Below are 24,742 nucleotides of genomic sequence, written 5' to 3'. Positions count from 1 at the left end.
GGCATATACTGAAAGATGCAAGAAAGTAAAGACATTCACTGAAGCACACACACACACAAAAAAAACTGCAGAAGCTGGCAAATCTATGCATGTAAACAAACACAAGAGCAAATTCACAAAGGGATTTGTAGTAATTAAATTGCAATGATCGCCCTATTTTAGCTTTTACTTTGAAGATGAAAAAATAGTGTTCGAGCAGAGACATAAGGAAAAACAGTCCTAATAGAACATAAAAAGAACATCTAATTATTCAAAGGAGAGTAGTTACTGTAGGAATAAAAAAATATATATATAAACAAATAAAAAGCTTTCATGCAAAAACTGGGCAGAATAACACAAAAAGTATTCCAAGCTCCACAAATACATGTAAACGGATTTTTCTGAATCACCAGTGGCTTACTGCTAAGCTGCACTGTGATAAACCAGTTAGCGGTGATCACCCCATCCTCTGACACTAACCTGCTAACCTCTGACCTCTGGCTGACCAGAGGAGCAGAACCTGTACTTGACCTATGACCTTGTGGCATCTTTAATAACCAGTGCTCCCCCCTGCAGGAATGCACAACAGCGCATATGTCAATAAGACAAGAGACATGCAAAAGATGGATGCAGTGGAGCTGTGTGTGTGTGTGTGTGTGTGTGTGTGTGAGAATGTGTGTGTGAATATGTGTGTGAATGTGTATGTGTGTGTGTGTGTGTGTGTGTGTGTGTGTGTGTGTGTGTGTGTGTGACAGTAAATAGTGAGAGGAAAAACCGTGATGTATGTTGGGTATGCAGTCTGAGGCTGCAGATGTTCACCCCAGGTGGTCTGACGCTAATAACATTCCACTTTTTACAGGCCCTTTAATTCACTCAAGATAAAGCCACATAAAATACACAGAATAGACCATTGTGTGTGAGTGTTAGACATGGGATTTTTAGATGTGCTTTCTCTTCATTGAAACTGAGGCAGACTTTATTTTATTCTTCTTCAGATTATTATTATAAATAAGTATTATACTGCTTGGACATAAGAACTGATGTAGAGGTGTAATTACACAATGCTGCCCTTTAAATTTTGTGTTATCATGTGTACTTACTACACCTGCTGTGTGACTTATGTGACACTGTGTTTGATCCAGTCTATTTATTGCATCTGCGACGTGAGCAATAGATGAGGGACCTGACGAAGCCTGTCGGCCAAAGTCAGTATTCAAACAATTACCCCAGTGTGAGATTAAACATGGAATATGGACAACGCATACAAGCATCCTTGTGTGTGATGAACTCTTTTGATTTATTACTTTGAGCAGAAAAAAGGCAGCTTTCATTTTATAACAATTACAAGAGTTAAAAACCGTGGAGTATTACAGTCTGAGGCCTTAGGCCCCTAGTGAAAATACCTCACTACCTCACTGAAAGTGAGCAAGAGACAGAGAAAGAGGGGGTATGTGGAGCTCATATGCCCTCTTCCCCCCTCAGTTTGCATAGGCAGGACATTATGTTCACACATGCCAAAAGGGGGCTGCTGTCTGCTGTTTGTCCCTCCCTCCTTCGTCTCTCCTCCCTCTCTAACCCTTTCCATCCCCATGTGTGTGTCAACCATGAACCACAGCAGATGAGAAAGTGGGAGACAGAGTCAGCACCCTCCCTTCATCACAAGTGCAGAGCCAATAAATAAATAAATAAATAAAAGATAAACAAACAAACTTGGGAAAAGAGATTTGTAGGATGCTGGATACTGTGACTTGTGTATGTTACATTTTATTAAAAAAAATAAGAAGAAATTTGCAATCTTACAAAACATTTTATTATTCTTATTTGCTCTTGTAATGACTATAACTGCTTTATTAGGAAGCCAGTAGGCAGCAAAGATCAGAAAGACTGTAGAGTCAGTCTCTCTCTCTCTCTCTCTCTCTCTCTCTCTCTCTCTCTCTCTCTCTCTCTCTCTCTCTCTCTCTCTCTCTCTCTCTCTCTTTCTCTCCTCTAGAAAAATGAAAGATTTTTGCGTGCTAGAGAGTCTTTGGCAATAGTTGACATACCACACAAGTACAAATACACACACACACTGTTGACTTTGTGTTCTAGTGCAGTTAATGTGTACACAATTTATTTCTCTCTCAGAATAGCTGCTCTGCAGGCTTTCATAATTATTCCACTGGTACAACCACCGACAGCAGGGTCCGGCCTCTGTTGAATGAACACTGCCATAAGATACATTTCTGCAGAATAAAAACCAGCAATTAATTTTTAAAATACAGAAATGCAACTCTTTACATAACAAACAGACTACAGCTGATTCCTGGTGTTTTGTTATCGTATTCACTCAGCAGCAGGAAACCTGACTAACTCAACTCCTCTCAATGGTCTCGTTGTAAAGACACCTTTAGTCAGTTAGTGACCGCTGTCTTTAATGCATGAGCGTTCAGACTGTCGGGAAAGAAACCACAGCTCCTCTCATCCTCCCCACTCCTCTCTTCTTCTTCTCTCCTTGTCTTCTCCCAGCCTATTAGAAGTGGGCTGTTTTTTTTTTCTTTCCTTTTTTTGTCATGAATCTTTAAACAGTCTTTTCGAGTGAGTGGGCAGACTGACTCTGCAGAGCACTGACCTGGGCTGCTGAAACAAATATTCTGATGTAACTTATAGAGACGCTACATAGGTTAGACCTCGTTCACATCCCAGGGCCTCTTTAAAACTTTTGTCCGATCAGCAGCTAAAGCTCACAGTTATATGCTATATCTTAATTTCTATGCTGACAGATGAAAAAAAAACCCAACATTTTAAATTCTGCTTCATAACAATATTTCCAGCTACACTCTGACAAAAATAAAGAATACTGTAGTTAAGTTCCAGCATTGTTTGGTAGCTGGAATAGCTGTGCACAGAGCCATCAGTGTGTTTGCTCTCCTGTTTAGACTGAGAGGAAATCCATCAGCAGGAGCCAGAGAGAGAGAGAGAGAGAGAGAGAGAGAGAGAGAGAGAGAGAGAGAGAGAGAGAGAGAGAGAGAGAGAGAGAGAGAGAACTGATGGCTGTGTACGTATGGTCTCTGCATCTCTTTCTCTGTCATGACACAAATGCATTTGCTTGTGAAGGCGTGTACACAGATGCACATATGAACACACACACATACACACCTCCAACAGTAAATAAAGCAGTGTAGTCAGGTCACAATCACAGTAAACCACACAAACGACTACCATCTGTCTCTTTGTCTCTGCCTGTACGAGTCAATGAGCCTCACTGGCAACAGTTCATACTACACTGCCCAAACACAATAACATTCAACATCATGTTTTTAAAAAACGAAGGAATAAAATATCTGTGCAGGATTACAGGCTATTCATTATTCCTCTCCCTCTCTCTTATCACTCTCTCGTTTCCTCTTTGCCAGGCTCCATCCCTCCTTCTCTTCCTGTAAATGAGTGATTTATCAGCCTTAATTGCTGGCAGTGGTTCATGTGGTCATGTGACCGCAACATGACAGCATGTGATAAATACGCCCTGAAAATTAAACCCTGCGTTGCAAACAGAAGCACTCATTGCTTGCATCGTATCTGCAGAGTGAGAGTGCGTTCAGATGCTGACAAAAACAGAACTGGTCTAATCAAAGTGGCGCTTTAAAAACAAAATCTCAGCTCATGATGCGCTTTAAAAGCAAAACGTTGTCATAATAAATGACATTTATCAAAGTGAGACAAAGGCCATGAGGGAAAAAAAGGACAATCAATAATGATAGACCAAGTAAATGTATTGTTATGAGGTGTTTCACAGTAGTACCCCATAAATACTGAATACACGCACACACTTACACACATACACCCAGTCTACAGCAGAATCTATCACCCCTGCTTACATGTGTTTCCTCCTCACAGCGTTCGGTGGCAGGATGCTGACTGAAGGGCCTGCGGTGCTCAGTTCATGCATCTTATTGTTACATGGAGCCAGTTCTCAACCACTGACCTTTTTATTCACCGTACTATACATTGTTAAAATAATGTATGAGGTGTCTTTGCCAGAGCCACTTCATTGTGTTGTGTTAGACACAACAGAGGTGTGTGTGTGTGTGTGTGTGTGTGTGTGTGTGTGTGTGTGTGTGGCATACATGGCATTGCACAAAAAATGTAGAGTGTGAATGCACAGTAGCAAATACATGTTACGTTGAAAGACTGAACAACAGCATTAAAAAAAAAACTATCAACAATGTGTCTATCTGTGTGTGTGTGAGTGTGTGTGTGTGTGTGTCGGTGGCCACTAACTGATAGTCGTACATTTTAGTATAATTTTGTATGTTCTGACCAATAAAAGCAGCAGATTCACATCCTCAGTAGCGCTGTGTTTGTCCTATCGACATCCTTGTGCTCCTTATTTATAGACTAGGCAGTAAAACACATTTATGGCTTTGCTTTTGCTGCTGTCATGTGACAAATGCTTTTTTCGAAATGTAAAGTCATCTTGGGTTTAGTGAGCTCAAAACTGGAAAACTGGAAAAAACAAGAGGAAGATTAAATGAAACCAACAAAACTAAAAACAAAAACAAAAACAAAAAACAAAAAACTTAACTAAAAAAACTAAAAAACAAACAAAAAAATGCATAGACATCAGGATGAAAATAAAAAGCACAATATTACAAAAGTTGATATTTTTGGAGATTCTATTGTAATCTTGTATCCTATTCTATTTTGCTCTCAAGCTACTTGTTTTTTTTAAAAGAGTTCATGAAAAACATGCTGAAGAAGAACCTACTTTAGGCTGTTAGTTCAGCACATGCAAACAAATATACAAAGCTAAGTAAACTTTTATTCATGTAGTTTATACCGAAATATAAGTGTTTCATTCTCTGTCTTTTCTGCAACAGATATTTTGAATTTTCACTATATTTTTATTCTTAATATTTAAACTGCAATCCACTCATGAGCCACTGAGACTCACACTTTATCTCTGTTGTGATTTCTCAAGAGGCTCAAAAAAATGCAATTCACCCTGATCGGCCAACACATCACCGCCACACTAATCTAAACACAGAATCCAGAAAGACTAAATGGGAGGGTAAGAGAGGAGACAGAGAGGAGGGACAGACGCAGACAGCCTTACTTTCTGATCGACGTCTACCTGGAAACATTTGATCTCTGCAGGAGTCGCACCAATAATGGCACAGGATGATTTCATAGTGTGGACAACAACAGAAGCATCTATTGAGAAATGAAGGGTGTGTGTGAGTGTGTTTGCCCCGCTTGTGTGTATTGGGTGTTTTTGCAGATTTGCATATTGCATATATGGATGCCTGTGTATTAACAGGTAACGGGTGGGGTGGGGAGCACAGCAGTATGACTCCAGCACCTCTGCACCTTCTCTTCCTCTCCTTATTTATTTGTCTGTATTAGTTAGCTCCTTCTCAGCACTTAAAATTAATGTCATCCAGCAGAAAATAGAGGCTGAAAGCTAAAATTCAGCACTTTCCCAGCAGCCTGGTTATTTATCAAGCTAACAAGGAGAAGATGCATCCCGTTTCAGCCGGGCCGAGGAAATATGTGCCATTAAAGCGCAGAGCTAGTGTTTGAGAGCCAGGGAATAAAAGTGAGGGTGTCAGGGAGAAGGGGATGGACGGCATCGCCAGCAATATGGATGCAGAGAGACCAGCAGACACATTTATATAAGGGACAATAGATACGTGTAGAGAAGCAAGAGGAAACACACACATTCTGTCTACCACTGGTGCAGCCACAATACATATTCTGCATGTGCTGCATGTGTGTATATGAAGTGCTGATTCGCTGATGGCTATAAAAGACGATCCTTTAGGGGATACAGGAGACACAGTTTGGAGCTTTGAATAAATCATGTCTTGCTTAGCTCTAATTTTCTCTTTAGGAGCAGGGTGTTGAAACACATCCTGAGGACTGTTAGTATTGTGCCGTGTTAACATCTCTATAGCATCAGGAGCTAATGCTGAAGTGTTGGAATTCAATTAGACACTGGGTGCAACGCTAAGCAGCTAGCAGTGGGCAGTCACCGCAGGGAAGAGGGGATGGTGACACGAGGAAGAAGTGTGTGTGTGTGTGTGTGTGTGTAAGGAGAAGGAGGCTGCAGGGGAGAGGAAGGCCCAGGGCTGCTGGTTGCGGTGATTCAGGGGAATACATTATATCACACTAACCTCCGGCTGATCACAAGTTCCTCTCTAAATCACGCTGTGAACACACAGTCACAACCTGAGGAAAACTGTGCCTCTGAGGCTCACACACACACACACACACACACACACACACAGTGGTAACAGCTTTACAACTAATTATGTTTGAATTAAACAACACAATCCAGGCTTAAACAACTGAAACATCGGAGAGAAAATTGTATATTATCACAAGTTGAAAAGAGGAGCGGGTTGGTGTTTAGAGGTTTGGCTTGAGGGTGCAGCTTTCCCCCTAAGTATCATCTTCTCTGTAATTTAGAAGAAACAAAGAACACATAACACGTTTTTAAAAACAATCCAAATCTAAACACAGTTGTTCTGTGTTCAGTTTGTGTATCTTTACAACTGCAGAGAATGAAGTCTTCTTTTCCCCTTCTGGTTATTTCTAACACAGACCCAATTCTGCCTGCTTCCTCTCTTTTCAGACCAGGTCTGATAATGAGCATACATCCTGTTCATATCCTCCCTGTCATTTGGATTTTCTGGACGGACGGATGGTGTCTTTGTCACTATCAAGACGGTAACAGTGTAACGAGTGTAACACTGGGCAGCTAGAAGTTATATATAACCCTGGCAGTGAAGGATAGTGAAATGTGTCAAACTGGGGATGGAGCGAATCCTGGTCCCTGCAGAATCGAAAGGTCTTAACACAGCTGCAGTGTTTTATATAAGTGGCATATAAATACAGTGTTTGAAATAATTGTTGGTGATGCATTGAGATGTATTTTTATTATCTGAAATCATACTGTGGAATTTTGTTTGAATATCAGGTATTAAATTTTAATACTAGCCTGATTTCAACCACAATGTTTTCTCAGAAGATGACAATGTTCCAGTTTAATTTTCATTACTATGTGGCCAATGTGACGAAGAATAACCAGCCAAAACACCTCATGTTATACACTGATGTCTTTCTTCTGCTTATTAGATTTTTTTTAATTTTACTTTCAGCCAGCTATATTTAAAGCTTTGATATTAATCACCATCTAATGGTGAAAGTTTTTAGGTGTGTATGTACACAGCCCATATGTCCACGCATGCATTTAAATATATGTTTTTACTATTTCTCGGTCTTCTACTCACACACACCTTGATGTGTCTGTGTGTGTGTACGCATGTGTCCTTCCTCCTCTGCCGTGTCTACAAAACCTGACCTGCCTGCTGTCAGCCACAGAGGCACCTTGCCTCCCTGCGCCCCCTCCCCCTGAGTGGCCGACTCACCCCGTCACCACGAGGGGAAGATGAGTTGGAAGGGGAGGAGGAGAGGGTATGGCAGGGAATAACAGGGAAGTGGGGGTTATGGTGGTGGGAGATACAAGGGGAGAGATGGTGGAGGCGTGGTGTGTGGGTGGCTCTGAAGCTTCCTGTAATGTGCCCTCTCCACTCCCATGCCTGTGACCTCAGAGCTCCTGACAGCCAGAAAGTGCTGAAGCATGCAGGTGTCCTAACGCTGCAGCCACACGCAAGTGCAAGAACTCATGGTCTGCTCATGAGTCTGCGTGCGCACGCGCGCACACACACACACACACACACACACACACACACACACACACACACACACACACACACACACACACACGCACGTGTCCTACCTTAGCAGCCTGCATTCTGTAACTCTTAACTCCTTCAGCACCTCCATCCACACTGTGTCAATACTATCACATCTAAATATGTGCATCATGCTGTCCATCTATAATTAGTCAATGTTAAAAGAATGGACAGTGACGGAGTGCATATTGGATGCAAAACAAGCATGTGCTCCACAATGCTGAGCACATGAGGAAAGTAGAGTATACTGTCTGCTGCACAGTAAAATTAGCCGATGCTGATGCTGTAGTTTCCTCTGTCCAGCCTCTCGACTGTACAGTGTAAGATCTGAGGTGTCCAGAGAGTGTCCTGTCCTGTGTGTGTGTGTGTGTGTCTGTGTATGAGGGTGGGGGGGTTAGGGTTAGAGAGTTGTATTACAGTGGTGATGAGTCGCCTGGCTGTGAGGCTGATACCTCAGCAGCACCCAGCATTGACCAGGCCTTTAAATAAAGCCTTCGATCCTCCAGCAGCAGAGAAGGTCACCGCCTGCCTCTGGTTACCCTGCCTGTCTGTCTGCATCCACGGCCAGGAGCCCTCCCGCCATCCCTTCCTCCCTTCCCTCGTCTCCTCACCTCCTCCTGTCCTCTCACCCTGGTGTTCATTTCTGCATTTAAATCCAGGTGCCTTCCTTTCTTCAGTCCCTTGACTCCTCCCCTAAATTAGCCGTGATTCCCTCCTCCACTTCTAGTTGTCTTTATTTCCTCATCCCTATTTCTGCCATTTTCCAACTGGCAATGTGAAAACACTAGCCCTCGCTTTCCCTCACTCGCTCCATCATCCTCTGCCATCCCCTGCAATCCCCACATCTGTCCATCTGTGTGTCAGCCAGAAATAAAAAAGAATGCACAGTGTTTGCCTCCACAGAGAGAGCAGAGAGGATGAAGTAAGTCAGGGGTTCAGGACAGAGGTCAAAGGTTTTGGACCTTGTCTCATGAGCTCTGTGCATGTCACCCTGCTGTCAATCAAGCAACACTGTCAGAACTGCATAACATTTCACACAATAAATGTTGAGAGAGCGAGAGAGGAAGGAGTTTGGTTGTCATAGAGCTAAATATGAAGTGAGAAAAAAAATCAATTCAATAACAAAACCCTCCCAGGTGTCTGCTGTCCCAAATGAGTGCTTCCTTATTAGATTAAATCAATATTAACAAGTGGTTTGTGGTTTTGATTTCACTCAAGAGAAAGATACAACAGTCTTACTTCCTGCCTGAGGTATTATACTAACTTTTGTCAGTTATATACTAATGGTATACTAATGGTACTAAGGGTGTTGTAGGGCTCCAGTCTGAATTATTTGACTGTGTAAAGAGAGATTGTATTTAAAATGTTTACATAAAGAGCTGGTAACAGAAAATCTAAATTTGATAGTTACAGTTTGTATTTCTGTTTCACTAACAACTATAAAATCAAACATGATCAAAAGTTTTCAATAGTAAAAATTGTTCAGCAGCATTGTTCAGTGTGCTGCATATTATATATTGTAGTGTATCACAAACTTTTTGCTTGGATGCAAACCTTCCTTTTGTTCTTAATTACAAAGTGGGCAAGGAGATTGATGCTTAGCTCTTTTGTGTATAAATCCAAAATTTTGAAAATGTAAATCAAATAAATGATATGAAATCTCTCAGTGTGAACATAATGCTCTGTATTTTGATGAACCTGTGGCAGACATGAAATTTAGTCCGACTTCTGCATCACTAAACTTATATATGCAGTTTAAATTTTATTTGAATTTGAGATTAGTTTTATATATTTCAACAGTAAAAAGTATATGAAATGAATAAATGAATAAATGAATTTATTGTGTTAGACAGAGACTGAACAGTTACCTCAGACTCCAGGGTGGAGGGACGGAGAGGTCCCAGCTCTCTATCACAGATGGAGGAATTTTCTCGACGTCCTGCAAAGACAGGAAACAAAGATGAAACACACTGTGATCCAGCAACAGTGAATTTCTGCTGTAGAGACAAAACACTTTGTACATAATGAACTGAAACAGTTTGGTTTCAAAAGCGGCCTTGAATTTAAGAAAAGTTACATGCTATGTTACAAAATGATCGAGGGAGCAAAGATCAAATCGCAAATTATTGAAAGAAAGAGAGTAATGTTGTCAGTTTATGAGAAAATCTATAAAAATTTTAGTCACTATTTTACAGCCACTGAATAACAGAATTCATGAATATTCAAAAAATTACCCACATTGAATTCACAAGGATATATATTTTTTAAATAAACAATTTAAACAAACATAAACAATTTATATACAAACAGCAGAACTATAAGTGAACAGAAGCAGCACTAAACAAAAACAAGAATAAATTAAATCAAGGTTCAGATTTGTTTTGTAATTTTGCCTTTATTCATGCTTTTACTCTTACACATGCATGCACCCAAACACACACACAGAAGCAAAATCAATAAATACCAAAATAATATGTAACATTAAGTTCAGGTTATTACTGTACATTTAGTCTGATGATAAATCATCACCACAAGTGCATTATTTAAAATCATCTAATTAAAAAATGTGCTTAAATGTTTTATTTTGAAATGATAAATTCCAGCATTAGTTCAGGATCATATCTGCATGTTTACATTACGAGTGTAGGCATGTGTGAGAGTAAGTTGCTGACACACGTATATATGAACACAGCATATGTGAGCATCCACACATGTCAGGGGTTACTGTGGATGAGAAAACCCAGTGTAGCAACCAAGTGACGAATCATCCTGAAAAACTTTTCACTGGGCTTCAGTAGAGAGAAATGAGGCGAAGGAGCCACAAAGTATATTAATGCCCCCAATCCATCTTTAAGCAACAATGAGAACCATTCATTTCCCTGTAATCCGATTCACACTGGGGCCAAATGGACTCTGACCCATTCAGCTGCATAGGAGCTCTTAGTGACAGACCAGAGAGAAGGCTGCCGTCACCTGAGAAATGTTCTGAAACATCAACACAGACTCACTCCCAGGTGTCCCTGCAATTTACAGTTTCAACCCCACAGAAATGAATCTACACAGAATGAACACAGAGGCTTGATAAACACACTCAGAGGACCAGTCTCACACACACTCACACACACACACGTAGGCATGTATACATACTGTACTTCCTCTCATACACACACTCACTGCACACACGTCTACTCTGTGTGCACTCTTGCAAAGTCAAACAAGCATGCGCACACACGCACACACACACACACACACACACACACACACACACACACACAGGGCTTGATATAGGGGTTAGGTCTGCTACATGGCAGCAGTGTGTGGGGTCAAGGCCTTTCCCAGGTACAAATGAAAGGGAGAGGAGAGACTTTGGAAGTGCTGAACAACACTGTGGGTCACCTTGCTTGGCAAAGAGATCAATGTCCGTTTGACTGGCTGAGAGACAGAGAGTGAGAGAGAGAGCGAGAGAGAGAGAGAGAGCGAGAGAGAGAGAGAGAGAGATTGACTGCAGTAGAGAGGTAAATCACCCCTTGCTTCATTGAGATGCAGGTAAAACGCACAGGGGTCGGGCTCAGCTCCAGCTTCACGCTGCATAACACAAACATGTGTATGCAAAGACTTAAAGATGCACACAAACACACACACGCACGCACACTTGCATAATGCACTTAGTTTTCAAACAGTCCCCCAACACGTTCGCTGCGGTCCAAAACACACCCCTTCACTGACTCTGTGCCCTGCAACTCAACTCACTGCTGAAAACATCAACACAGCCTCAGCTATGTTTATCTGTGAGTCAGAATATTGTGATCACATATAATTAAAACATAATTAGCTTTCATCTATTGCCCTTTAGTTATGCATTCTGAGGAGAGCCTCTTATACAGGCAAATGCAAATCTAGTATTTGAATTCTAACATTCCCCAAACCTGAGACACAGTGCATGCGCCTGTATGCACACTTTTTTTTTTTTACAGCTGAGAATTTGCAGAGATCTCAATTCAACACAGGACTATAGGATTGGATTCAAACAATCACATTACCTCTACTCTACCCATGCTTCTATTTACTGGAAAAAAAAAAAAATCACCATGTAAAGCCAATAAGATACAAACAGAGGCGGTGGAGCAAACCTTCTTTACAACTGCTGCATTCTTACCACATGCACAGCAGCGACAGGACGGGACAAGTTAAATTATTAGGGTTTCAAATAAATGACACATAACTCAGGACACTGGAAGACAGAGAGAGAGGGGGAGAGGGAGACAAACTCTGGCACTGCAGGTCTAGATGATGGACGGACCACAGAGGAACATAAATGCAGCTGATTTAAATCACTTTAAATGTAAATGTTTATCGCATGGAGTGATGCAGATGCGGACTGAGTGGAAGAGATTGAAATTGTTTCCCCTTTTGAATGCGAATATGTTTTTAACCCTTTGGGCGGTTTTGTCATGGGGAGGGGAGCGCACACAGGGAGGAAAAAGAAAATGAACTAACACAAAAAGAACACAGTTGTGTTAAAACATGAGCCATGTGACTTGACTATTTTTTACAAACTTACAAAATTTTATTAACATAAAATCAATCATTTTTATTTAATGATCATGTGTAGCATTTGATAAAATGACAACGTACTTTATTTTATAATTTCTTTTTAGATATTGGCACCTACAGGTAATGGTGCTTCTTAAGCACTGTTTTGAGAAATAAACTGTTTCCTCACAGCTAAACATATTATGACAAACACTTCCAAGTCGGCAATAAAAGCTACACATCCATGATTGAGTTGCTTTTAAATACATGTATACATTTGTAGTAAAGAAATAAATTAATGCAGCCTGAATTTTTTTGCACCTGAGTTTTCTGTGCTATGTGAGTAATATTCTCATTATTTGTTTCACTTACATCATTTAAATTCCCTTTGATCGACTTAAAAAGATACAAACACCACAATGACATGATAAAATGACTCATCCCTATAGATTCAGTACAGTCAGTTAAAGCAAATATACACCCCCGTCCATCACAATGTCAAGTAAAAGAAAATGTCGGGTTGTTATTGAGCACTCACACAAATAGACACTGAACAGTGTGCACATCCTTTGTCCTATTAATTCTGAGGCATTAAAGCAAAGTACATGACAAAGATTCAAATGTCAATACTGATAAATTTCAGAGTGATTTCCCATACTTGACCTGAAAGAGAGAGTCCAATATTGTGACAGCAGACAACTACATTATCTTTAATAACCTAATCATTGGACAGACTGCAAATGAATACAGCACGGAAGTCAATATACTGGGCCGGAGAATAGAATTACAGTTCATACTGATAAGATTAATAATGTGGTGTCTGTATGCTACATGTACACACTTTCTCAGTCTGCACAAATGAAGGAGGGGAAGCAAATGACAGATACAGAAGCAGAGACTCTGGTAGAGTGCTGAGAAATGAGGAGGAAGCAGTGAAATGTTGTTTCCTGTGCTTCTGTCCTCCTTCAACACAGGAAGTGAATCAGTGCTACTGAATCCTCTGCCCTTTGGTGTGTCTAAAAGTCAGAACACAACACACACACACAAATAAAGCATCCCGCACAATTTCCACACCCCTCTAATGATCAGCAATTTTCCACTGTATCATTCTTACGCATTGAATAACGGAGCACAAATACTGGAAACCTTTGAACCATTACGCACAGCAGACCTCCTGTCACACTACACTGCTGCTGTACAAGCAGTTCCAGGTAAGACCGTCCTGAGCAAAATCCTGAGACTCTTGTGAAAAACTCACATCATCTTTTCTGCCCCACAGAAGAAAGAGGTGCCATGAAAGAAGTATAGCATCTCCAGTTCTAGGTTATAACACAAATGTAATTAAAAAGCACACTATATTGACCTAATCAGATAGGAGGGCCATAAATTAGTGGACACATGCTCACTAAAAGGCCCTCTCTTCTCAGCTAGGACGCATCTCTGATCGTTTATCATCTGAAAGGAGCAGGAACGCAGCCAGCATCTCTCTCTCTCTTTCACTCTCTCTTTCACTCTCTCTCTCTCTAGCTCTATCTCTGTCCCTCACTCACTTTTAATCACAGAGAAAATCATTCCTCCAGGCATGAGAGCATTGTGCTCTCCCACCTTGTCCCTCACTCTGGGTTTTCATGGGAGCCAACATGGGCCAGGTGACTGTGCATGTCACACAGGGTGACTACAGGGTCTTTGTCTCCTAGCTTAGATTCAAACAAGTCCCCGCTGTGGTGTATCTTTAAGTTTCCAGAAGCCCCACACACACACACACACACACACACACACAAAATAAATAAAGAAAGAAAAAATAAAATAAATACAACTTCTCTTCATGTACATGCAGGCAGCACTCAGACTGTCAAAGGTCCTGCAGTAGGAAAAGATAATATCCCTCCTCCCCACACACACACACACACACACATAACTACACAGATTTCCAGCAACATGCATTGTGGTGGCAGTGACCTTGCACAGCAGCCCGACTCCGAGCCTGTGTAGCTTTTATCTCAACCATGCTGTCTTTAGGATGCACCGAGTTCGTCAGGAGGAGAAACACTGTGTGCAGGCCAGGCTCAGTCCAGAGGACCTGTCACTCACTACAAAACCAAATCACCCCGAGTGCTTCCTGAGGCTTTCACTCCGTCCTCTCGACATTATTACGTCAGAAATCAAATAAAAGATCTTTGCACAGAAGCGAAAGAGGTGGATTAGCAGAAAGTCTCGCATGTAATAACGGTACCGAAAACATTTAGCATAATATGGTCTAAATAGAAAGGAAGCGACATGCCATGCCACCACAGTTTATTTATAGTGTTTATGCATATAAAAAAAATATATATTTTCAGATAATGCGGAATCGTTGCAGAAGGTCAAAATTCACATGTTTAAATGAGAAATATTGTGTATTTCCCTCATCTTGTCCAGGTAAGGCTTTTTTGTTTGTCATGCAGAGCTTTTGTCTGTGGTCGATTTTTAAATGAAACTTTCCTCAGACAATATTCAACAAGTGGACATCTACCGAGTAAAAAGTGCAAGTTTACTCTAAAATGAATCATTAACTCAGCTTTTTTAGGACACCTGCAGCACAGTTATTAGGCCCCGAGGAAAACTTTTAATTATATTTGAAATGCTGAGCACCATGCTCAGATTTTCTGCACGTTTTTAAATTTGAAGTTTTTCTATCTTTTATTAGGCAACAGGTTAAGGCCGTCCCGTTTATTATCGGGGGAAGCAAAAATCAAAAGAAAAAGAAAACTAGTAAAAATTATTTGCCGGGTACTTTACAGGGGAAAAAAAATAGAATAAAAAACGCATATTAGATGAAAGGCATAAATTATCTATATGTAGAGAGAGAGAGCTGGACTTGAGTTTGGAGCTGATGTAATTAAAATGAAAACCAGATGTTTATGTTATCTCATTGACATCTGCAATTGGCATTTTCTTCTCCGTTAACTGGCCATTTCAGTTGAGAAGGTTATAAGACTGAGAGTGTGGGGCATCGCTTCGAAGACAGAGTGACAACAACATGCAAAACTAAAGAGAACAATAAATAATGAACATTTTCAGGAGAATGTATTTGTTTCCATTCATGAAGGTTTATTGATGAATGGTATATATTTTAAATTCCATTTTAAGAGTGAACAGATATCTGCCAGTTAACTGTACCACCCAGACAACAGAAACCCAGGGCATCACAAAAGATGTATGTCTGCATGATACTTTGCTTAATTATTCTGCAACACCGGGAGAACATTAAATCTAAATTTCCAAACAGTTCACAGTTTATTTACCGAATAAGACCCACGGGGTTCTGAGAAAACTTCATTAAGTTCCTTAAATGAAAGGAAACCACATTATCAGCGAACTACAGAGAGAATAGAGCATTTGTTGCAACACTTTTGCGTGACAAAGTAGCCTCTTCCTAATTTATTTCATGGCATGCATCATTATCTGCTCCTGCTGGGTTCAGACATTTCATCCTGAGCGACACTTGTTGATCGCAGTCATCTATTTAGTTTGGGCATCAGTCAGGAAACAGTATAGGTGTTTCTTCTGAATATTCGGATGCTGTTCACTTCCACATGTTGTCTGTCAGTATAAATCGATACTAGGTACAAAGTTGTCTTTTCCCACAAAGTCATTTCCCCCCACAAGGCTCCAAAAGAAGCTCACAGAATGATGAAGGATTCGTGTTCGCGGTGAACGATTAAGAAAGCAAAGTGACGGATGAATGTACTTCTCCACACTTTTTACAAAAGGTGATGAGGCTGAACAATGCAGTCATGGTATAATACAATCATTACACACAAGTTCACAAAAAAGTGGAAAAGGAAAAAAAAAAAAAAACACACAGTCCGTACATGACCAGCATGCATGGCTTCACACAACCCTCACAGTCTGTCGGTTTCCAAACTTCTCTTCTCAGTTTGGATGTTTTTTTTTTTTTTTGTTTGTTTGTTTTTTTGTTTTTATGTTTTTTACAAGACACATGGAAAATATGAAAATGGGATAATTCATATCAAAATAAACTGACTTTGAGCAAATAAACAAAAAGAAGTTGAAAATAAAGCTGCTGTGCCTGAGGATTGTTTAATTTCACAAAACAGTTTTTGTGTTGGGCGAACAGGATGGACGAGGCGGGGGATGAGAGAGGAGCGGACCTACGTGCTGCACGGTGTGAAGTAATTGTGTGTGTCTGAGGACAAACATCACGAACTGGACACAAGTCCTTTAAAATATTTGCGGAAACTTAATTCCTTTTTTCAGACAGATGCGAAAGCCTATTTTCGCATCCTTTAAATGTGATAAAGCAAATCAGACAGAAATCCTCCCCCTGAAACAAAACACTTCTGAAATAGCCTACAGAAAAGTGGAAAACTCTTTTGTACTTAACTAACGCAGCTTTAACAAAACAACTTCAACACAAGCACGTACAACCTATTTTTAGCTGCGCGCAAATTAAAAGTTGTTTTTTTTCCTGTTTCTTTGTGAGGGTCGGTTATTAAAACTTTTCAGCGCCGAGACTCACATGAAAAACTCCGGGGATGAGGGGTTGTTGTCGCTGCTGGATCCTCCGTTTTCTCTGAAGCCGGTGCTGATCAGCTTCTCGTATTTCTCCTTGTAGGCGTCCCTCTCCCTGGCCAGCCGGGAGATCTCCTGCTTGAGGTGGTCCACCTGCTGCATGAGTTGCGTCTTCTCTCCCTCCAAGACGTGCCGCTGCTGGACCCGCTTGTACCGGCAGGACTGGGCATAGCCCCTGTTCTTTAGTGTCCTCCTCTTCTGTTTCAGACGGATCACCTCTTCCTTGCTGACCCCCCGGAGCTGCCTGTTCAATTCCCGCACCGACATGGTCACCAGCTGCTCGTCCGAGAACCGATCTTCCAAGCGCATATGCTGGTGGTTTCCCCCCGCGCCGCCGCCGGACTGAGACCCGGAGGATGGGTGGTGTGCCCCTGTGTGGTGGTGGTGGTGATGGTGGTGGTGGTGGTGTGGCGTCCCGTTCTGAGCTGCGGCTGCAGCGATAACTGCGGACACCACGGCGGCCGCTGATCCCATCTCCTCCCCGGCCATGGCGCCTCCTGCCCCGGCTGCGCCGCCGAACTGCTGCCCTCTGGCATAGCCATCGAAGGTCTGGAGCTGGTGACTGCTGCTGATCAGCGCCTCTACTGCGTCCTCCGGGCTAAAGCCCAGAGCCTCGGGGTTCAACTGCTGTTGGTACCCGGTCATCCAGTAGAAATCCTCCAAGTGCGCCTTCTGTTCGCTCCCTGATCCCGGACTGGGCGCCGAGAAGCTTGGAGAGGGGGGAACCGAGCTGCAAGGCGTGCTCATCGGGGTGGAAGATAGGGATCCCCCGGCGACCAGGCGGCTGCACTGGCTGATGCTGCGATCGGGCTCCACCGGCTCCTTTTTCACTTCAAACTTCATCAGATCGAAGTCATTAACATATTCCATGGCCAGGGGACTGGTGGGCAGGTCGGAGTTGCTCATTGCCAGTTCTGATGCCATCCTCTTGCTGTTGACAGTCCTCCAAAGGGGGTGAGGAGCACCTGTCAAAGTGGGCTGCTGAGACACGCACTGAGCCAGCTTGATTTCTTTATTTATTTTCTTCAAAACCGGAGGAAAAAGTGGATTTTCTCGCACTAATTGCGCAGCGCAGGTTTTGGTTTTGCGAGTCGATAAGTTTTTTTTTTCTTCAGTCTGTGTTGCACAGACGCATTGGAGCAGCGCTGTTTCCTCCCTCTCTCCCAGCGTGCGGGTGTCTGAGCGCCGCTCTCTCTGTTTCTACCATTTAACACTTCATGGCTCCTTTTAGGATTAGTGCGCCAATTTGAGGAGGTTCACGTACGTGTCCCGGGCAAATAGTTGCCTCGTGGAGAAAGAGAAAAAAAAAAAAACTCCACCCAAGGATTGATAGATTTTTTTTTCCAAGGGATCAGTCAGCCGGCGAGTTAAAAAGCATTGCTTAGTTTTATTGGCGCCCTGACGTCAGGACTGAAATATGAAATTGACCGAGACTCAGCCAATGAGCAGCTCAGCCTGGCCTCGTAATTAGCATAGCGATATAGAAAGCAAAGTTTTCTCAAGTGTCCGAGCCTATCAGCAGATTGACACATGAGACTAAATATTCATCTTTTTTTTTTTTTGTCACTTTTCATGGAAAAGAAAGAAAGCAAGAGAAAAAAAAAAAACAGATTGCCAAGATCACACGAAGGAATCAGATGGTAAATATGCATGTCTACCCTTTTTAGATTAGCCCGTCCTTGCCGTTTTAACGCGTATTTGATCTTTTCCCATCATAATAATGACGTAAAATATAATTAAAATTAATTATCGAGTGAGATTTGTCAACAATATTAATTTTCTCAGCATGCTCTGCTGATTATAGTTAGACTTTATTAATCCAGCTCTCAAGCAGGGGGTTGATATAGTCAGAATTTACACAGGTGGGTTTCATTCATTAGTATGTAAGCAGCTTTCTAATTAAAGAGTCAAACTGATCTCTAAAGTCTTGTCAGACAACACAACAACAGTGATCGTCTCCCACACACACAAAAAAAAAAAAATCAAGGTATTATAATGTATCGAAAGTGCATTTTAAATGATTTTCATTCAGATAAATACACAAATAAACCATTTGCCACATATCACCGCAGGAACAGATTAGCCACAGAGACAGGAGGGTTTAAGTGTTTGAGGAGAGCATGGCACGGGTCCGGTTCACTGACATTGTTTGGAAACCCAATGTCGCCACCTTTCGGTTTAAAAGACGACTCCATGTGGCTCTTGTGAGGGTTTGTCTATCCGGTTCTCGAGCGGTGTACACACACACTTTTCTGCTTTAAGTGGAGAAATATTTATACTTACTTACTCTAAGTGAAGCCTCATCTGCTCTCTCTTCTCATCCATACCGCGGGGACTGAAGATGATTCAACAAGGCAAACATTTATACCACGATTGCCCAGTGCAGGTAAACACATTTGTAATTTTCCATGGTTTAAAACAATGGAGAAAAAAAAAAATCTTAAAATGAGGGGAATAAAAATTTAAAAAGAGATTATTTAAACTTGACACAAGTCATGTTTCTTAAGTATCCACGATGAATGGATTTCACTGTCAACATTTTTTTTTCTCTAATGGAATAGTCTGTAGTGAAGACACCTCCATCTGTGTTCTGGAGTCTATAGTCTCAATCCCATGTAACGATCACAGCATCAGTCTCTCTTTCTCTCTCTTTCCCTCTCTCACTCCTGGAGCACAGTCCTCAGGAGTGGTGGCACATAAGAACAAACAATAAGGAGGGCTATACACAGAGGACTGGAGAGTAAATAAGAGCACTCTCCCTGGAACATGTCACACGGGGAAGCTTCTGAAAACTACAAAGCCGCAAGCAGATAATCCAACTCCCTGGTGTCCCAGTACAAGTAAATATTCTCTTGGTCCCTGTGACTGTTCATGGGGACTTAACGTTAAACAGGAAGGATAAACATTGTGTTTTATTCATTAGAACACACAACAGAGGCCCCTCTGATGCTTTTGAATAAATATTAAACAGATGAGGTGTCCCATCTGATGCTGCTATATGTTGGTACTGTTATAGTGTAAATTCAGACTGGTAGTAGGATATAGGAAATGAAAGTAACAGCAATATATATTTATATATATTTACATTACATGGCATTACGTTTACTCATTTGGCAGATACTGTTATCCAAAGCGACTTACAGGTGAGGAACATCGTATTTCATATTTAAAGGTGAGTCATTTGTAGGTCTTTTAACCTCATGATATTATGCTTACTCGTTGCATTTTAGTTTAGTGGCAACTGAGGAGGTGGAACAAGATCAGAGTGAATAAAATGATCCTGTCGTATTTAAGATGTCAGTTTTTTAGTCCTGTGAAAGTGGCAAAATAACAAAAAACTCATCATAATTAAGGATCCCTTATGACTTATGTAAAATTGTTTCAAACATTGATTTGGTTTGTCATTGCTTCAATAATGTCATCATAATAATATCATGTTACTTACAAGTTCCTAACAGACACAGTGAGCAGTTGTACATGTGCTTGTAGTGAGCCATTTTTGGTGCAGCAGTGGACACTAACTGCTGCAGTGTGGGCTCTGGGTTCACCAGATCTCTTAAACCAGTATTTATCAGCCTGGGAATCTCAAGGTTTAACCAGGAGAGTCCAGAGCCACTGCATCAATTGTGTTACTGAGGGCTAATAGTCCTGTATGCACCTCATTTTGTCTCCCTATGGGGTTTCATGTAGGCAGCTCACTGCCATGAAGTTTACTACTGTCTTTATTATATTCAGGAAGGACTTTTTCCCCCAGACCATACAGGAGTTGCACTTAGACATATATCATAAAATGAGCTTATACTGCAGGAGGAGGCCCACTTATACAGTGTTAGTACAGAGGAAAAGTCAAGACCATTGAATCACCAGTATTATACGGTAATGATACACTTAAACATTTTAGAATAAAAACCACACCAAGTTCTATTTGAAAATAAAGTTCTTCCTCTAACTCAACCCCGAAGCCATGATTCCTTACTATAAGAGTGACATAACCTTTTCAATACTTGCAGATACTTATTTTGTCAAACGGTTTGAGAACACTGCTAATGCCCTTGACTCAGGTGCACAAACCAGCTTTGTGTTAATAGTCTGGCCCCTACACGTGGAGCCCAGATACAGTAGGTGTTAATGAGACACCGCCTGACCTTTCAGAGTTCACCCCAGGAGAACACTGATGCATCCTGGGTAAAGGATAACCAGTGCTCCCAGTCTTCCCTGTGATTTACTGATACTGTGACTTTACTAATTGTTACATCTATTAAAGACATCCTCATTACAGCATGACTTATGTGCCATGTTGCAACAGACCTCACTTTCATTTTCAGCATGCTAACCTTTTGTTTGCCTCTGGGGTTCCCTGAAGTTACACACTAACAGAGGATGTGTATGTTGTTTGCTTTGTAACCCACCTTTGTTTTGCTCACAGGTATCTATTCATAGAAGCAAGAAGACTGTGAGGTCCGCAACAACATGCAGAAATACAACTTAATTACAACAAATATGGCAGCGTAAACATCATGATATGATCATAATGCTGTACAAAATATAATCACAATGTTTTGACAAAGAAAAGAAATAGAGGATTGAGAGCGTTAAGAAAAAACTCATTAAAGCTCACTTTATGTATCTGCAAGATATGCATTTTATAACCCCACTCACACTATTCCAAATCTTAAGTGTGCCAAAAATAGCCAAAGACATTACCATATTTAACAGACAGTAACTTAAATAAAAGGACAGAAACTAAAGGATTTCTGCATTACCAAGATTATGCCTTATAATCATTCATTACATTCCCAATGGGAGGTAGGCTTCATATTCATTCTCAATCCCTGTTTAATGCCATATATTAAACTCTGGTGGCACTCCAAATGGGGGACAACCAGACGAGTGGGCTCAGTGGGCTCATCTGAGACACATTTAATTAGCAAGACAGAAAATGAAATGTTTCGTGGGGTCTTTACTAACTGTTGTATCTTTTGTAATAAAATGAGGAGCTGTGAGAAGCTATTACAAGGAGGAGCATGAAGACCAGTACCACACTTTCCTCTGCCAGTGTTTTATAGGGGGAATAAAAGAATGCATATTAAGATAATAAGCTTCCACATCACGGAAACAAAGTGCCATATTTGCAAAGTGTTTGCAAGAACAGGCCTAGCCACTCTCTCTCTTTCTCCCACTATCTCACTGTCCTGTTCCCCGATCCTGCATTAATTAGACTTTTATAACCTTTTTTGATTCATTTACCTGCTCAGGAGGCAGGCAGCAGCCCTGTCTGTTTATATGTGTTCTTGACAAGCAGAAAAACATTTGCATGGTTAATGGAGGAGAAATGGGCCCTCAACAAGTGAGTCTAATTATTATCTTGGATTGTACCTGCACACACACTCACAAACAGTGAAACAGTGTCTTCAGACACAAGACATGGGCCTACCAGCACTACGCCGATATGAAGGACTAAGGTTGCTCTGTCGATTTCTTTTCCTCTTATCCTGTTCTGCTGGATAAACTATACAGTGTGTCCCGTCACCACAGACAACCCAAAATCTAAAAATGAAACTATTATGCAGAGTAAAATACCTGCAAACATAAAATTCAGATTCAAATGAGTGGATTAGAAAACCAGGCTGTAACACTCTTTGGCTCTGTGCCTGCCAGGAGGATGCTTCAACCTGGTAATTGGCCACAATGAGCAGACTTGCATGTGTCAAACTCTCCTCTTCACATCTGGTGATTGTCTCTCACAGCAGGTGGACATCACAGGCATTGTCTCAGCAGCCTCATCTGCTCTCTGTCTCTGTGTAACACAGGATGCACTTTAAAGGAAAACTGCACGTGTAGTTTAAAATATGATTTCCGGTGTGAATGGGTAACATGATGAAGACACGTGGGTCGTTCACGTGTTAGAGCAGTCTGTGAATTAATGATTTTCAAGGGCTTTATAAATACACAAAGATGTGAAACTGGACACTGAAGTTTTTCTGTAAAGTACCGCGAGAGGAAGTAGTTCATTGTGGATTCTATATTCCAGGTCGATGACGGTGATTATGTTTACACACACAAATACACAAAAATCATATGGAACCCAAGCTCATCTCCTCTCATTAGACGCACACTGCTACATTACTGGCCTCATTAGCTATCCCCACAGTGCATCACCCAGCATGTGGAGGAGCAGGTAGAAGTCAACACACAAAACAACAAAAACAATACAAGATATATAAGCTATTTGTGTTCCCCCAAAGCTAATGGTTTCTAATGGCTGCTATAACAATGGAAGATACGTGGATGATTTTAGCTTTTCATGGCTAATGTGACTTTCTACTTTTAGGTTTCTAATATGAACAGTGTTTGTGTGTGTGACTCTCAGCACACACACCAGCATGATGATTCATGTTGCAGTTGGAGGTTGTGAGTTGTTATTGATGTGGCTGGTATAGGTACTGTCCTATACGCTCTCTGCAACAGTATACTGTTATTAATGTTCACAGTGTCCACTCTGTGCTGTTATTAATGTGACTCATATACATAAAGAGTTTCCCCATTAGTCAGAGTCCAACTGCGCCGTCGTGCAGAGGAGAGGTGCAAAGAGCCCTCTTCCTCTTTCTCCTCCTTCACCTCCTCCACATCCTCAACATATTCATCCTGTGTTTAAACGACAATATAAAATCACACACATACGGAAAAATACAGCAGGCTGAGTCCACAGCTTTACTCAGTAGAACTTAAACAACCTGTGTTCTTTGGTCAATTTCATTGTTATGTCACAAAAAGTTATTCTAATGCAACTAAAGCATCAACTGCTTAGAAGTAGAGTTACATTAAGTAAGAATAAGTGGTGCAGAAAACCACTAAATCATGATTTATTTAACTGAGTAACCTAGTTAAGTGACAGAAAATTAATCAATAACAGTTTTGATAACTGGTTTATCATTTCAGTTATTTATCAAGCCAAAGTAGTCAGCATTCACTGGCTCAAGGTTCAAAAATGGAAGGATCTCTTTTATATCATTGTAAACTGGATAATTGTGGTTTTTTTTATTGCTGGTTGTAAAAAAACAGCAATGTGAAGATGTGACTTTGGGCTGTGGGAACTTGGACATTTTTCTTTATTTTCTGCCATTTTCAATTCCATCACAGACAAATGATTAAGGTGATAAATATAAAAAATAAGAGACTTGAGATAATGGGAAAATAGATGTTAGCAACAGCCCTTAACATTCAAAATTTGTAAGTGGGGTTGAAAAACTAAACAACAAACAAATAAAATTAAAAAATCAATAGAACTTTGCATTTGCATTGTGTAGCCTACATATTGTTTCCTCTTGATGTTGAGTGAGAAGCCTGACAAAAGTAAACAGCCTGACTCACACCAGAATAAATTATAATACCAAACTGCTTTTATAATGTTATACGCAAGCACTGTGTAGTTCAAATGCTTTGTAATTAGAACTACAAACAAGATGAGCAACTTCTCTGGTTCCCTCGGTCTCACACAGACACACTCACACAAGTTTTTGTGTGTGTTTTCAGGGGGCTGAAAGGGCCACTGGTACTGTGGAGATCAGGGGTAGTTCTAGCAGACAACAGTGAAGTGCACATACAAACAGTCCCCATGACCTAACCCAGACCTCCTCTGAAGTCCTTCCACATGCTCTCATTGTCTATCCCTTTGGAGACACTAAGAGATTCAGCCAAAAGAAAGATGAGAACATAAACACCTCTACTTGCAATGTGATTTAAGATTATTGCAGATGAATGTAAATACTAATTTTAGCCTCCCTGTGATAATCCCCTCATCTGTTCCTCAGAAATTGAAGAATCATTTGCCTATAGCTTAGTAAGCAGAGGAGTGTTTGAGAGAGCGTGCAAACTAAAGTCACATCTCTCTGCATTATTCTGCACTCCGTCAGAGAGGA

General features: G+C 41.1%; 1 protein-coding gene and 1 long non-coding RNA gene across 3 annotated transcripts in view; one reads left to right on the top strand and one right to left on the bottom strand.

The window, feature by feature from the left end:
- The window catches only part of LOC139634870 (transcription factor Maf), a 44,747-nt gene extending 26,674 nt beyond the window's left edge, over nucleotides 1-18,073 (bottom strand). The window contains exons 1-3 of one of the 2 annotated variants that reach the window (XM_071501586.1): nucleotides 16,771-18,073; nucleotides 9,584-9,654; nucleotides 1,972-2,201 (exon numbers count right to left, since the gene is read on the bottom strand). In XM_071501586.1, coding sequence (XP_071357687.1) covers nucleotides 9,627-9,654; nucleotides 16,771-17,747 — 1,005 coding nt within the window. In that variant the 5' untranslated portion in view covers nucleotides 17,748-18,073 and the 3' untranslated portion in view covers nucleotides 1,972-2,201; nucleotides 9,584-9,626. Of the gene's footprint in view, nucleotides 1-1,971; nucleotides 2,202-9,583; nucleotides 9,655-16,770 lie in introns of those variants that run through there. The other variant, XM_071501576.1, reaches the window with a different exon arrangement.
- An 84-nt stretch (nucleotides 18,074-18,157) lies between these two features.
- LOC139634881 (uncharacterized) lies at nucleotides 18,158-21,374 on the top strand. The gene is made up of 3 exons (XR_011694093.1): nucleotides 18,158-19,663; nucleotides 19,941-19,995; nucleotides 21,250-21,374. It is a non-coding gene; the product is annotated as an uncharacterized lncRNA (long non-coding RNA).
- Nucleotides 21,375-24,742: the final 3,368 nt, after the last annotated feature.

Source organism: Trachinotus anak, unplaced genomic scaffold (genome assembly GCF_046630095.1).
Source record: "Trachinotus anak isolate AG129_WGS33_773 ecotype Australia unplaced genomic scaffold, CSIRO_AGI_Tana_v1 ptg000002l, whole genome shotgun sequence".
NCBI lineage: Eukaryota > Metazoa > Chordata > Actinopteri > Carangiformes > Carangidae > Trachinotus > Trachinotus anak.
This window is presented reverse-complemented; position numbering and strand designations above follow the sequence as displayed.